Source organism: Oncorhynchus mykiss, chromosome 30 (genome assembly GCF_057628025.1).
Source record: "Oncorhynchus mykiss isolate SJ-2025 chromosome 30, ASM5762802v1, whole genome shotgun sequence".
Lineage (NCBI taxonomy): Eukaryota > Metazoa > Chordata > Actinopteri > Salmoniformes > Salmonidae > Oncorhynchus > Oncorhynchus mykiss.
The window spans coordinates 18,429,182-18,445,000 of NC_143051.1; the positions used below are offsets into that span (position 1 = coordinate 18,429,182).

The 15,819-nt window shown below is 43.4% G+C and overlaps 1 protein-coding gene across 3 annotated transcripts in view; it reads left to right on the forward strand.

Annotated features, from left to right (window-relative positions):
* The window catches only part of LOC110488043 (protein tyrosine phosphatase type IVA 3), a 64,745-nt gene that overhangs the window by 38,264 nt on the left and 10,662 nt on the right, over positions 1–15,819 (forward strand). For all 3 annotated transcript variants that reach the window (XM_021560003.3, XM_021560006.3, XM_021560005.3), the window contains exon 4: positions 11,719–11,849. In XM_021560003.3, coding sequence (XP_021415678.1) covers positions 11,719–11,849 — 131 coding nt within the window. The remainder of the gene's footprint in view (positions 1–11,718; positions 11,850–15,819) is intronic.

Here is a 15,819-nt window from a genome sequence, read left to right on the forward strand (position 1 = left end):
TTGCTCTGGTTGCAATCCCAAGGCTCATAGTTACACAATGAATGGTCTTTTGTTAGGCTATAAACAATGGATTTAACCGAACACAAAACATTTTGTGAACTCTTATCTCGTTGAATTTCGTGTCATTCAATTTTCAACGTAAAATAGACAGGCTTTCCCTGACTTTAACCAGTCATGTTTGGTTTCCTTGCAATCAACAGTTTGTTTGTAACACAACCAAACATGACGGGTCATTTTGCGGGACGTATTGACCCGGAAAAAACGATTAGAAGACAACAAGTGACGAGCCCATTGTGCACCAATTATATGACCACTGTCTCGTTGATTGAATGTCTTTTAACCCAATGACCACTGATCGTCTTGAAATCTAGCTGGGTAGATAGCCATTGACCATAGGTAAACGGCAATATCCCATGATTCTTTGTTGTAAAAAAAAACTTTCCATTGAACGCTGGCGTAAGGACCGTTCTTTCGCCATTGCCAATTCTACCGCGAAGGAGCAAAGCTTATTATGCACAGCAGTATTTTGGTGACTTGCACCTTCAGCTGTTTATTTATCCAACATCATGGCGAATAAGTCAAGGAAAGCAAATTCTAAGAGTAGATATACGAATGTAGAAACAATTTTAGAGGAAATTCATTGTGAAAGTGAGACAGATCTGCTTTTTTGAAGACTCCATTTTGAAGACTGAAACTGAGGCATATTTTTTGAAAGGAGAGGACATTGTTTTGGACTGGTAAGTTGCTCTCATGCTAATGCCGTTGTTTGAAATTAACATAAAATATTATTTGTGATTGTTTTTACATTTTATTTGCAATATATAAAGATGTAATGAAATGGGTAAATTACACTTTAGCTAGTCATTGTGAGTGAGGGTCTGTTTGTTTGTATGAGAACGACCATAGCCTATGTCTGTGTGTGTGTATACAGTGGGACAAAAAAGTATTTAGTCAGCCACCAATTGTGCAAGTTCTCCCACTTAAAAAGATGAGAAGCCTGTAATTTTCACCATAAGTACACTTCAACTATGACAGACAAAATGAGAAAAACAAATCCAGAAAATCACATTGTAGGATTTTTAATGAATTTATTTGCATATTATGGTGGAAAATAAGTATTTGGTCACCTACAAACAAACAAGATTTCTGTCTCTCACAGACCTGTAACTTCTTCTTTAAGAGGCTCCTCTGTCCTCTACTCGTTACCTGTATTAATGGCACCTGTTTGAACTTGTTATCAGTATAAAAGACACCTGTTCACAACCTCAAACAGTCACACTCCAAACTCCACTATGGCCAAGACTAAAGAGCTGTCAAAGGACACCAGAAACAAAATTGTAGACCTGCACCAGGCTGGGAAGACTGAATCTGCAATAGGTAAGCAGCTTGGTTTGAAGAAATCAACTGTGGGAGCAATTATTAGGAAATGGAAGACATACAAGACCACTGATAATCTCCCTCGTCTGAAGTTTGCTAGAGAGCATTTGGATGATCCAGAAGAAGATTGGGAGAATGTCATAATGTCAGATGAAACCAAAATATAACTTTTTTGGTAAAAACTCAACTCGTCGTGTTTGGAGGACAAAGAATGCGGAGTTGCATCCAAAGAACACCATACCTACTGTGAAGCATGGGGGTGGAAACATCATGCTTTGGGGCTATTTTTCTGCAAAGGGACCAGGACGACTGATCCGTTTTAAAGGAAAGAATGAATGGGGCCATGTATCGTGAGATTTTGAGTGAAAACCTCCTTCCATCAGCAAGGGCATTGAAGATGAAACGTGGCTGGGTCTTTCAGCATGACAATGATCCCAAACACACTGCCCGGGCAACGAAGGAGTGGCTTCGTAAGAAGCATTTCAAGGTCCTGGAGTGGCCTAGCCAGTCTCCAGATCTCAACCCGATAGAAAATCTTTGGAGGGAGTTGAAAGTCTGTGTTCCCCAGCAACAGCCCCAAAACATCACTGCTCTAGAGGAGATCTGCATGGAGGAATGGGCCAAAATACCAGCAACAGTGTGTGAAAACCTTGTGAAGACTTACAGAAAACATTTGACGTCTGTCATTGCCAACAAAGTGTATATAACAACGTATTGAGATAAGCTTTTGTTATTGACCAAATACTTATTTTCCACCATAATTTGCAAATAAATTCATTAAAAATCCTACAATGTGATTTTCTGGATTTATTTTCTAATTTTGTCTGTCATAGTTGAAGTGTACCTATGATGAAAATTACAGGCCTCTCATCTTTTTAAGTGGGAGAACTTGCACAATTGGTGGCTGACTAAATACTTGTTTTGCCCCACTGTGTGTATGTATGTATATATGTATGTATGTATGTATGTATATATATATGTATATATATATATATATACTTTTTGCCCTTTGGCACATCCATGCCTGCACAAATATATTTGGGCAGATTAACACTTGTGGCAGGAGCAGAAGGGACAGGGCTTGGTGCAGTGGTGCTGTAGCCAGCAAACTCCTTGATGCTCCCTCTAATGTAGACTAATTGGAGGAAGCATGCTGGCTGTGTTGAGATGTATGGGTTTGAGATGTGTGGATTTATATAAAATGGTATTTTGTAGAATGCAAACCCATTTTATATAAAATGGTATTGTGTAGAATGCAAACCCATACATCTCAACACAGCCAGCATGCTTCCTCCAATCAGTCTACATTAGAGGGAGCATCAAAGAGTTTGCTGGCTACAGCACCACTACACCAAGCCCTGTCCATCTGCCCAAATATATTTGTGTAGGCATGGATGTGCCTAAGGGCCAAAAGGGCACACCATGGAGGCGTTGCTGTGTTTGCAAGATTAAGTCTCCCGTCACATGCACCACATGCTCAGTGACCCTCTGCTTTACATCAGAAAGAGACTGCTATGGCATCTGGCATCAGCAGCAGAATATTGTCTAGAGCTTTGGCAAAGTTGGTGGGGTTATATGGCAAAGTGGGTGGGGGCTAGGGTCAGTATGTTATATCTGGAGTACTTTTCCTGTCTCATCCGGTGTCTTGTGTGAATTTAAGTCTGCTCTCTCTTTCTCTCCTTCTTTCTCTCGGAGGACCTGAGCCCTTGGACCATGCTTCAGGACTACCTGCCATGATGACTCCTTGCTGTCCCCAGTCCACCCAGCCTTGCTGCTGTTCCAGTTTCAACTGTTCTATCTGCGGCTATGGAACCCTAAACTGTTCATTTTTACTCTTGAGGTGCTGTCCTTTTGCACCCTCTACAGCCACTGTGATCTCCACCCGGCACAGCCAGAAGAGGACTGGCCACCCCTCATAGCCTGGTTCCTCTCTGGGTTTCTTCCTAGGTTTTGGCCTTTCTAGGGAGTTTTTCCTAGCCACCGTGCTTCTACACCTGCATTGCTTGCTGTTTGGGGTTTTAGGCTGGGGCTATATAAATATATTTGATTTGATAGAGGACTGAGGATCTTCCAAATATTGAAAGTGTGTAAATAGTTACCCATGTTATTTTGTAAATGTAAATTTTAAATCACATTTTTTTTGGGGGGGGGGGGGGTGTTAGAATACCATTTTGGTATTTTGTATATAGTTATTTGTTTCAAAATGTATACCTTCACCAATTTGGCAACTTGGGTACATTTGGGCTACTTGTGTGGGACACCTGGGTGACTTCATGATAAATGTCATGTAGCACACTCATTTTGGAAGTTATCATTCTGAAACGTTGCACAAGTACTGTTGCCCTCTTATATTTTTCACTGAAATTGTCCCCATCATCCTATCTGAATGTTTGTTTTATCTTGTTCATTTTAAAGATGATGATATAAAAATAAACCAGGTCTATTGTGTTACATTCTCCTACATTAAATTCACATGTACACAAACTTCAGAGTGTTTTCTTTCAAATGGTACCAAGAATATGCATATCCTTGGTTCTGAGCCTGAGCTACAGGCTGTTAGATTTGGGAATGTCTTCAGGCGGAAATTGCACAGTAGGGGGAGCTGTAAGAGGTTAAATCATTTCTGACTTGTTAATTAACATTTTCTGCTAGTTAGTTTTTGCTACCATGTGGGTTTTAGCTTGCTTGAGCATGCTTACTGAAGAGTGTTAATTCACCTGTTTCCATACATGTTTCATTTCACCTCTTGAATAAAGGAGGCACTATTTTCATTTTTGGAAAAATAACGTTCCCTAAGTAAACAGGCTATTTTGTCAGGACAAGATGCTAGAATATGCATATAATTGACAGTTTAGGATAGAAAACACTCTAAAGTTTCCAAAACTGTAAAAATATTGTCTGTGAGTATAACAGAACTGATATTGCAGGCGAAAGCCTGAGAAAAATCCAATCAGGAAGTGACTCTTATTTAGAAACCTCTGCGTTCCTATGCGCCCCTATTGAGCAGTGAATGAGATATCAACCAGATAATTTTTTCTATGGCTTCCCTAATGTGTCTAGTGTCACAATACATAGTTTCAGGCTTTTATTTTGAAAAATGAGCCTGAACGTCAACATTGCGTCAGTGCTCAGCTGAAGTCTCTGAGTGTTTTGTGCGTAAAGGACAAATGCGGCCATTGTTTCTCTCTTTCCTACTAAGAAGCCATCTGTCCCGGTTGATATATTATCTAATAGATATTTGAAAAACACCTTGAGGATTGATTATAAACGTTTGCCATATTTCTGTCGATATTATGGAGCTAATTTGGAATATTTTTCGGCGTTGTCTTGACCGCAATTTCCGTTCGATTTTCGTGACCAGGTTGCCTGCTGCTAGCTAGGCATAATGCTATGCTAGGCTATCGATAAACTTACACAAATGCTTGTCTTGCTTTGGCTGTAAAGCATCTTTTCAAAATCTGAGATGACAGGGTGATTAACAAAAGGCTAAGCTGTATTTCAATATATTTAACTTGTGATTTCATGATTAGGAATATTTTCTAGTAATATTTATGTCCGTTGCGTTATGCTAATTAGTGTCAGTTGATGACAACGCTCCCGGATCCAGGATGGGTAGTACCAAGAGGTTAAAACATTTATCTTTACAAAGGAGTTGTTTAATCTAACTGCTTAACTCGTTATCTGTCCATGGAATTGTATTTGTTGTTTTTTTACTATTGTTTTCCTAATCTTTACAGGAAAATGCCACAGGAACGATCTGATGTGTGGAGACATTTCACTGCAACTAATGTAGAAGGAAAAGCTGTGTACATTTTGCAAATACTGTGCCAAATCATATGTGATGAACAAAGATGCAGAATCATCTGGCCAAGTGCATAAAGTTCCCTCAGCGCTCACAACAAGCAACCTCTGACAAGAGTCCCTCTACTTCTATTTGAGGTGAAAATGATGAATCAGACACCTTATCGATAGCAACAGCTCATAGTCCTCCTGGAATCAGACGTTTTTTTGACTCAATGGAGGAACGTAGTCAGAGAAATGCTGATGAATGTCTTACTCAATCTGTGTATGCAACTGGTTCACCTTTTGATGCTCACAGGCAATATATATTGGGAAGCATACACCCCTCCAACCAGACATGCTTTATCTACTCATTTGCTGGATGCAGAGTTCAACAGAGTTCAAGTGAAGGTCAAGAAAATCATAGAGAAAGCAGACTGTATTGCAATTACCTCTGATGGGTGGTCTAATGTTTGTGGGCAAGGAATAATTAACTACATCTCCACCCCTCAACCAGTATTCTACAAGATCACAGACAAGGGACAAGAGACACACCAGTCTCTACATTGCAGATGAGCTGAAGACAGTCATCAATGACCTTGGAACACAGAAGATATTTGCACTGGTGACAGACAATGCTGCGAACATGAAGGCTGCTTGGTGTAAAGTGAAGGAGTCCTACCCTCACATCACACCCATTGGCTGGGCTGCTCATGGATTGCATTTTCTCCTCAAGGACATCATGGCACTGAAAACAATGGATACGTGTATGTATGTGAAAAGTCATCAAGTTATGGCAGCAATCTACCTCACCAAGGAAATTGAGAAGAATAAGAGCACCACATTGAAGCTGCCCAGCAACAACTGTTGGGGTGGTGTTGTCATCATGTTTCACAGTCTTCTGGAGGGGAAGGAGTCTCCAAGAAATTGCCATATCACAGTCTGCTGATATGGACAGCCCCATCAAGAGGATCCTCCTGGATGATGTATTTTGGGAGAGAGTGGTAAACAGTCTGAAACTCCTGAAACCTATAGTAATAGCCATTGTACGGATTGAGGGAAACAATGCCATCCTGTCTGATGTTCAGACTCTGCTTGTAGATGTAAGAGAAGAAATCCATACTGCCCTGCCCACTTCACTGTTGGTCCAAGCAGAGGAAACTGCAGTTCTGAAATACATCAAAAAGCATGAAGACTTCTGCCTGAAGCCCATACACACCGCAGTGTACATGTTGGACCCCAAGTATGCTGGCAAGAGCATCCTGTCTGTTGCAGAGATCAACAAGGCCTATGGTGTCATCACTACCGTGTCTCGACACATTGGCCTGGATGAGGGCAAGGTTCTTGGCAGTCTGGAAAAGTACACTTCCAAGCAAGGGCTTTGGATTGGAGATGCAAGATGGCAGTTGTGCCAACATATCTCATCAACCAGCTGTTGGAAGGGACTTTGTGGATCTGAGGCTCTTTCCCCTGTTGCCTCCATCATCCTCCAAATCCCACCAACATCAGCCGCCTCAGAGCGCAACTGGTCCTTGTTTGGGATCACACACACCAAAGCACGCAACAGGCTGAAAAATAAAAAAATTGGTGGCCATCAGGGAACATTTGAGGCTTTTTGAGCCTGATAACGAGCCATCCTCAACAAGGTTGGAAAGTGACATTGAAAATAAGGCCTCAGAGTCTGATGTTCAAGAGGTGGACATTAGGGAGGTCCAGGGAGAAGACATGGAAGCCTGAGAGGAAGACAGTCTAGAAACTAAAGCTTTGGTTTTCATTTTATGTATGTTGTAAACGTTTTTGGGAGATGCAATGGATCATTGGGGATCATTCAATATCCCCTTTGTTATTCAGTGAAATCATCCCATGTGAAGAGTCAAGTCATTTAATTAAAGTTCAATTCGTAACTAAATTATTATATATATATTTTTTTTTATTGAAGGATTTAATCATTTGCAATTATTGTCTACTTATGAGAAGGTAAAATGTTTATAATTATGTCTCCATATATGGTAAATATATCCAATGCAGAAAACATCTACATGTAAATGGTATTAATATTAATTTGCATATATTCCCGTTAATTCCCATATATTCCCGTTAATTTCCACAGAAAGTTTCCACCTGAATATTCCCCAAAATGTGCAACCCTATATGTTAGACAACAAGTGCTCATTGTGCAAATGTATTCATGTTTTCAATAAACATTGAAAACACTGTTGTCTGTGCCCAATAATGTTTGTACCATGTTGTGTCGCTACCATGTTGTTGTCATGTGTTGCTGCCTTGCTATGTTGTTGTCTAGGTCTCTCTTTATGTGGTGTTGTCGCTCTTGTCATGTGTGTTTTGTCCTATATTTATATTTATTTAATTGTTTATTTTTAATCCCAGCCCCTGTCCCAGCAGGAGTCCTTTTGGTAGGCCGTCATTGTAAATAAGAATTTGTTCTGAACGGACTTGCCTAGTTAAATAAATAAAAATAAATATAGTTTACATGGTGTCAACATTCTAAACCACCAGTCTGTTTTGCCCCATAGTTGGACACTTGTCGGTTTTGTTGCTAAACAACCTACCTGTGCAAAGACGCTGTCCATTTAGCAGTGCTGAATCTTCGGCGCTGCCATAATGTGTACGTTTTCCTTTCACATTTCATGATTTTCGTCATTCTTTGGTCGAGTTTGTTTGACGCCACTGACTATTTCCACTAAGGTAGGGAAGGAGGAGGCAGAGTGTTATCAAACAGACTGTTCTGTGTTCAGAGGAGGGCAATGGGGTTGGGGCCCAGTTCCTGGAAGAGCATGCTCCGTCCTTATATGCTCGTAAACAAACACACATACACACATCAATACTGATATACACCCAACAACCTGAAAACAGCCAAAACCCTTTCAAAGACTCATCTGGGTCACTCCTAAACAAACACACACACACACACACACACACACAAACGCACATAACTCAGACCAGTATCTGTAACTGAACTTGAAGACACGTGTTTCTGATTACCAAGACATCAACGTTCCTTTGTTGCCATGGCAGCTGCAGAGCCTGGTTACCCCGCGTGGCCTCCTCTATTAAATTTGTTCCTTTTTCTATTTTCACTCTCTCACTCTCTTTAAGCTCTCTCCATCTTTCTCTCCCTCTTTCTCTCAGTGAATAGTGTGGATATGAAAGGAGAGATTTACAGGGTATGCTGTTACGTAAGCACAACACCATGGACTGCTATTTATGTGAAGGCTGTACTTCGCTTTCTGCCAGAGCACTGGAAAACATTGAAGATCATGGCAATTGGTACTCGCTCTCCAGAGTCTTGAAAAACAGTGCATGGGAGGGAGTTGCCTACCTCTCCCCTCCCCTTCCTCTGTTGCCGTAGTGATATAGGGGAAATCTGGAGAGATCTAGTTAAAGGCTTGTACACAATCAAGCCATCAGCTTGGGGTCAATTCCATTTAAATTCCCGTCAATTCAGAAAAGTAAACCCAATTCCACATTTTCCTTATTGAAAATAATTTAGGATAAATTGGAATTTTAGCATACTTATTGAATTTACTGGAATTAAATTGGAATTGACCCCAATCCTGCTGCCCAGTGACATAAAATATCAACAACCAGGAAGCTATAGGACCAGACAGACAGACAGCGCTGTACTCTGTTATCATAGCCCTGGGAGGATGGCTGTTATTACTAATGGCTGCTTCAATTGTTGAATAACTGTTGTCATGTAAAATGGGGGATGTTCGTGGCGCTTTTCAGCTGAAGACATGTAAACTGGATGGGGATATCACTGTTAACTAGGAATTGATTGGAAATCTGTAGTGATTTGTTTATCCGGTGTCTCCTCTCCACTGTCGCTCTGATGCAGTGAGTTGCTTTGGCTACAGGCTTTCAAAGCTAGGGCCTCATACTGGTATAGCTAATGAGTGAACAGTGTTGTATATTGTGTGTGTTCAGGGCATGGAATTGTCGCAGGTCAGCTTGACATTCTAAAAAGCATTCCAAGGTCACGTTGAATGGAACTGTGTGTGAGCGTGCGAGGAAAACGTGTCTGTGTGTGCCCATACCTCATCCCCAAAGTAGGTCTGTGCTGCTGTGGTTCCTGCCCTGTTGACATATCCCACATTACCTCAGCCAACATCATGCAGTAGCTTACAACATGTAGTACACTGCAAATATTGAACTTTCAGGAGCTTATGCTAATACCCCAGGAAAACAGTGTAAGACACAGCTCAGGCAAATAAATAGTCTAACCCTCAAATGAGAACTGGTCTGTTGTGGTGGTGCTTGATTCTGTGTCTGTGTTTGTGCGTGCGTCCATCTGTGTGTCTGTATGTATTTGTGGGCTTTCCTGAGTCCAGTCGTGTGATGAGGCTATCTCCTCTCTCAGAAGGTTTTACTGTGGTAATTCCACACTGTTTACTGTAAACGATAGACACCAGCTGAAACCAAATTGTGTGTGTGTACTGTTTTGTTCTAATACCTGTTTGTTCTTCTACATGGCTCTGTGTGTGTGTGTACTGTTTTGTTCTAATACCTGTTTGTTCTTCTACATGGCTCTGTGTGTGTGTGTGTGTGTGTGTGTGTGTGTGTGTGTGTGTGTGTGTGTGTGTGCGCGTGTGTGTGTAATACTACCCTGCACGTCTGTCTGTGTGTGGTTGCATTGTGTATTTGTTGTAGCTATGTGGGACTATTGTTAAGATGTATGAGTCAGTGGTGCATTATAAAATCTCCCCAGACAGCCAGGTGTGTCCCTCCCTCCCTGGAGATACTGTGTGGCCGACAGGCCCTGTGTCCAGACCGCTATGGCTGATACTGTGTGGCCGGAGATCAACAGGCCCTGGGTCCAGACCGCTATGGCTGATACTGTGTGGCCGGAGATCAACAGGCCCTGGGTCCAGACCTCTATGGCTGATACTGTGTGGCCGGAGATCAACAGGCCCTGGATCCAGACCACGATGGCTGATACTGTGTGGCCGGAGATCAACAGGCCCTGTGTCCAGACCGCTATGGCTGATACTGTGTGGCCGGAGATCAACGGGCCCTGGATCCAGACCTCTATGGCTGATACTGTGTGGCCGGAGATCAACAGGCCCTGGGTCCAGACCTCTATGGCTGATACTGTGTGGCCGGAGATCAACAGGCCCTGGATCCAGACCACGATGGCTGATACTGTGTGGCCGGAGATCAACAGGCCCTGTGTCCAGACCGCTATGGCTGATACTGTGTGGCCGGAGATCAACGGGCCCTGGATCCAGACCTCTATGGCTGATACTGTGTGGCCGGAGATCAACAGGCCCTGGGTCCAGACCTCTATGGCTGATACTGTGTGGCCGGAGATCAACAGGCCCTGGGTCCAGACCGCTATGGCTGATACTGTGTGGCCGGAGATCAACGGGCCCTGGGTCCAGACCGCTATGGCTGATACTGTGTGGCCGGAGATCAACGGGCCCTGGGTCCAGACCGCTATGGCTGATACTGTGTGGCCGGAGATCAACGGGCCCTGGGTCCAGACCTCTATGGCTGATACTGTGTGGCCGGAGATCAACAGACCCTGGGCCCAGACCACGATGGCTGATACTGTGTGGCCGGAGATCAACAGGCCCTGGGTCCAGACCTCTATGGCTGATACTGTGTGGCCGGAGATCAACAGGCCCTGGGTCCAGACCTCTATGGCTGATACTGTGTGGCCGGAGATCAACAGACCCTGGGTCCAGACCACGATGGCTGATCAGTATCTATGGTTCATCCCTGGGCTGCTGTGAGTAAGCCTCTAATCACTGACTGACTGGCACTCACCTATCTCGTCACTACCCTCCTGACTCCTGCGTCATGTCTGTCTGTCTGTCTGTGTGTGTTTCTATCTGCTTTGTATCTGCGTCTGTATTGTACCCCTCTGTCCCCAGGCAGCTGTGCTAAATCAAATCTGTACCATAAACCATGTGTGTCTTAGACTGGAAGCTGCTGATAGGGTGAACTGTCTCTAACATATAGATATCTATAGAGGGGCTATGGCTCACTCGCACAACCTCAAAATGAGGTCACCCTACCCTGTGTTGAATCAAAAGATGGAAGGATGCCTGCTCCTTCTGTTTACTGATAGGTGTGCTGTGCTTGGCATTGCAGTGGAATACAAACCAATGTTTCCACCACTGTGGTCATCGGTCATTTCATTTCAAATGACTTTATTCGTAAATGAAGCTTTGAAAATTACAACAAAGAACACTTACAGTGCAGTCAACACAACATTACAAAACAATATGCATAAGATTCCAAAACATGCTAGTTCCCAGGAACATCATTTTACATGTTTTTTTTTTTAACTTAACCTTTTATTTAACTAGCCAAGTTAGTTAAGAACAAATTCTTACTTACAACGATGGCCTACCCCGGCCAAACCCTAACGACGCTGGGCCAATTGTGCACCGCACTATGGGACTCCCAATCATGGCCGGCTGTGGTACTGCCTGGAATCGAACCAGGGTCTGCAGTGCCTTAGACCTCTGCGCCACTCGTGCATTGTTGAAACCTAAGGTCTCAGTCTAACACTATTTCTCCATCTCTCCCCAGGACTGGCAGTTTGACGATGGTGCGCCCCCTCCCTCTAAGGTGGTGGAGGACTGGCTGAGTCTGCTACGGTCTCGTTTCCTGGAAGACCCGGGCTGCTGCGTGGCCGTGCACTGTGTGGCTGGACTGGGCAGGTGAGGGGACCAGCTCAGTTGGTAGAGCATGGTGCTTGCAACGCCAGGATATTGGGTTTCCCGGGACGACCATACGTAAAAATGTATGCACGCATGACTGTAAATCGCTTTGGATTAAAAAAAGGCATATTCACATTACAGATACTCTGTAGGGGACCAGTAGGATACTTTGTAGGGGTCCAGGTAGGATACTCTGTAGGGGTCCGGATAGGATACTTTGTAGGGGTCCAATAGGATGCTCTGTAGGGGTCCAGCAGGATGCTCTGTAGGGGTCCAGCAGGATGCTCTGTAGAGGTCCAGTAGGATGCTCTGTAGGGGTCCAGCAGGATGCTCTGTAGGGGTCCAGCAGGATGCTCTGTAGGGGTCCAGCAGGATGCTCTGTAGGGGTCCAGCAGGATGCTTGGAAGGGGTCCAGAAGGATGCTCTGTAGGGGTCCAGCCGGATGCTCTGTAGGGGTCCAGCCGGATGCTCTGTAGGGGTCTAGCCGGATGCTCTGTAGGGGTCCAGCAGGATGCTCTGTAGGGGTCCAGCAGGATGCTCTGTAGGGGTCCAGCAGGATGCTCTGTAGGGGTCCAGCAGGATGCTCTGTAGGGGTCCAGCAGGATGCTCTGTAGGGGTCCAGCAGGATGCTCTGTAGGGGTCCAGTAGGAAGCTCTGTAGGGGTCCAGCAGGATGCTCTGTAGGGGTCCAGTAGGATGCACCGTGTGGCTGGACTGGGCATGTAAGGGATACTTTGTTTACTTACATCTGAAAATGACTACTGAACACATTCACAAATCCACAGACTGTACCTTTACGCCTGGGACATATAGGGGAGACAGTCAGTGAAAAATAAAGTAGTTCATTTAGTTTGATGTGAATAGACAACAGTGTTTGAGTCATCATGCCTGTCATTGCTTATAATCAGATCATGGGGGCATTGTTGACCAAGGTATCACGGGGAACAGGACCCAAGAGGTTGTGTTGACTGTCACTGCAAAGACTGAGCTTTGCACAGTGTTTACCATGTTAATCTGACAGTCAGTTGGTTAAACCTGGGTTAACTGTACCCAACACCCAGTGGCAGTCGGTGCTGTTTAAGATCATGGAGGATTATTATTTATGTTTTATGAGCACGTCCTTATTTTTATTAGAGCATATTGGATGACTGTCATTCATATTCCATTCACCCAGTTCAATGTAACATAGATAGGTTAAGCTACTACATTATACTCAAATTTTCCCTATACCCATAATGAGGTTGTTACAACCTAGTCTACGAATGAAAGTTTACAACATACAGTGGGGAGAACAAGTATCTGATACACTGCCGATTTTGCAGGTTTTCCTACTTTCAAAGCATGTAGAGGTCTAATTTTTTATCATAGGTACACTTCAACTGTGAGAGACGGAATCTAAAACAAAAAAACAGAAAATCACATTGTATGATTTTTAAGTAATTAATTTGCATTTTATTGCATGACATCAGTATTTGATCACCTACCAACCAGTTAGAATTCTGGCTCTCACAGACCTGTTAGTTTTTCTTTAAGAAGCCCTCCTGTTCTCCACTCATTACCTGTATTAACTGCATCTGTTTGAACTCGTTACCTGTATAAATGACACCTGTCCACACACTCAATCAAACAGACTCCAACCTTTCCACAATGGCCAAGACCAGAGAGCTGTGTAAGGACATCAGGGCTAAAATTGTAGACCTGCACAAGGCTGGGATGCTCTACAGGACAATAGGCAAGCAGCTTGGTGAGAAGGCAACAACTGTTGGTGCAATTATTTGAAAATGGAAGAAGTTCAAGATGACGGTCAATCACCCGTGGTCTGGGGCTCCATGCAAGATCTCACCTCGTGGGGCATCAATGATCATGAGGAAGGTGAGGGATCAGCCCAGAACTACACGGCAGGACTTGGTCAATGACCTGAAGAGAGCTGGGACCACAGTCTCAAAGAAAACCATTAGTAACACACTACGCCGTCATGGATTAAAATCCTGCAGCGCACGCAAGGTCCCCCTGCTCAAGCCAGCGCATGTCCAGGCCCGTCTGAAGTTTGCTAATGACCATCTGGATGATCTTCATGTGGTCTGATTAGACCAAAAAGCTCTATTTTTGTCTTAACTCCACGTGCTGTGTTTGGAGGAAGAAGAAGGATGAGTACAACCCCAAGAATACCATCCCAACCGTGAAGCATGGAGGTGGAAACATCATTCTTTGGGGATGCTTTTCTGCAAAGGGGACAGGACAACTGCACCATATTGAGGGGAGGATGGATGGGGCCATGTATCGCGAGATCTTGGCCAACAACCTTCTTCCCTCAGTAAGAGCATTGAAGATGGGTCGTGGCTGGGTCTTCCAGCATGACAACGACCCGAAACACACAGCCAGGGCAACTAAGGAGTGGCTCCGTAAGAAGCATCTCAAGGTCCTGGAGTGGCCTAGCCAGTCTCCAGACCTGAACCCAATAGAAAATCTTTGGAGGGAGCTGAAAGTCCGTATTGCCCAGCGACAGCCCCGAAACCTGAAGGATCTGGAGAAGGTCTGTATGGAGGAGTGGGCCAAAATCCCTGCTGCAGTGTGTACAAACCTGGTCAAGAACTACAGGAAACGTATGATCTCTGTAATTGCAAACAAAGGTTTCTGTACCAAATATTAAGTTCTGCTTTTCTGATGAATCAAATACTTATGTCATGCAATAAAATGCAAATTAATTACTTAAAAATCATACAATGTGATTTTCTGGATTTTTGTTTTAGATTCTGTCTCTCACAGTTGAAGTGTACCTATGATAAAAAATGACAGACCTCTACATGCTTTGTAAGTAGGAAAACCTGCAAAATCGGCAGTGTATCAAATACTTGTTCTCCCCACTGTAGGTGCACAAGTCGAGAGAAATTAGAGTAATCAAGGTGACACATTAAATACCACCTTGCAAACTCTTGCCTGCATCTATCTGAACTAGGCTGAAATCATCAGTCCAAACAGTTGCAAAAGAGTTTCTGTTGGAGAAATGCAGATAGGTTTATCCCTGTTTCGTTCTGTTTGCTTCCATTTAAGAAATGTTTTTCACTAGAAGAATCGGCAGAATGAATACACCCCTGATCACCTGCACACAAGTTGACTTTCATAGCAGTCACATACGAACAGCATCATCACTTTGCTCGTTGTATAATTCCTTCTCGCAGCTACACGCTGTCCTCCTCTCACCTTTTCCCTTCAGTTGTGCACAACACTACAGCTGTCTGTGACCAGGCGAAAAAACCTTTCCAAGCCTTCATACCATAACCGCTACACACACCCTACATCGTTGTCACCATATTAGCTAATGTCATAGCCAACATAGTTACTATATCTAACACATTAGTAATCCCGCTACAATCCCACAGTACAGTGTACAGCAAGCAGTTTAGCAGTTACACCTGCAGGCCCCAGTGGCAATAAATTTATAAAACCAAAAGCTTACCTTGACTTGGAGGAGGTCCTGTGTTGAATAACCTTAGCCAGCTTGCTAAAATAAATTAAATTCCTCTCTGTTTGAGCTGTAGGTTGAATATGCTAAATTAGCTACAATAGCTGCAAGTAAGTGAAAAAAATTGAATGAAATATAGCTAGTTCGCTTTCTCTCTGCTGCTTCTTAATTTTTTAAGAAATTAATTTGTTCAAAACTGTTCAACTCTCGTCTTTCTCTCTCTTTTATGCACTGCAGTGCTAGCTATCTGTAGCTTATGCTTTCAGTACTAGATTCATTCTCTGATCCTTTGATTGGGTAGACATGTCAGTTCATGCTGCAATTACATTAATCACTGTGTAAGTCTATAGAAAGGGGTGAGAACTATGAGCCTCCTACTTATTATACTAAAGTAAATGTAACCAGAAAAGGACGGAAAATAGCTGTCCTTCGGCTTACACCATGGTGCTACCCCAGAGAGTGCTGTTGAGGCTACTGTAGACCTTTGTTTCAAAGCAGTGTATTTTAA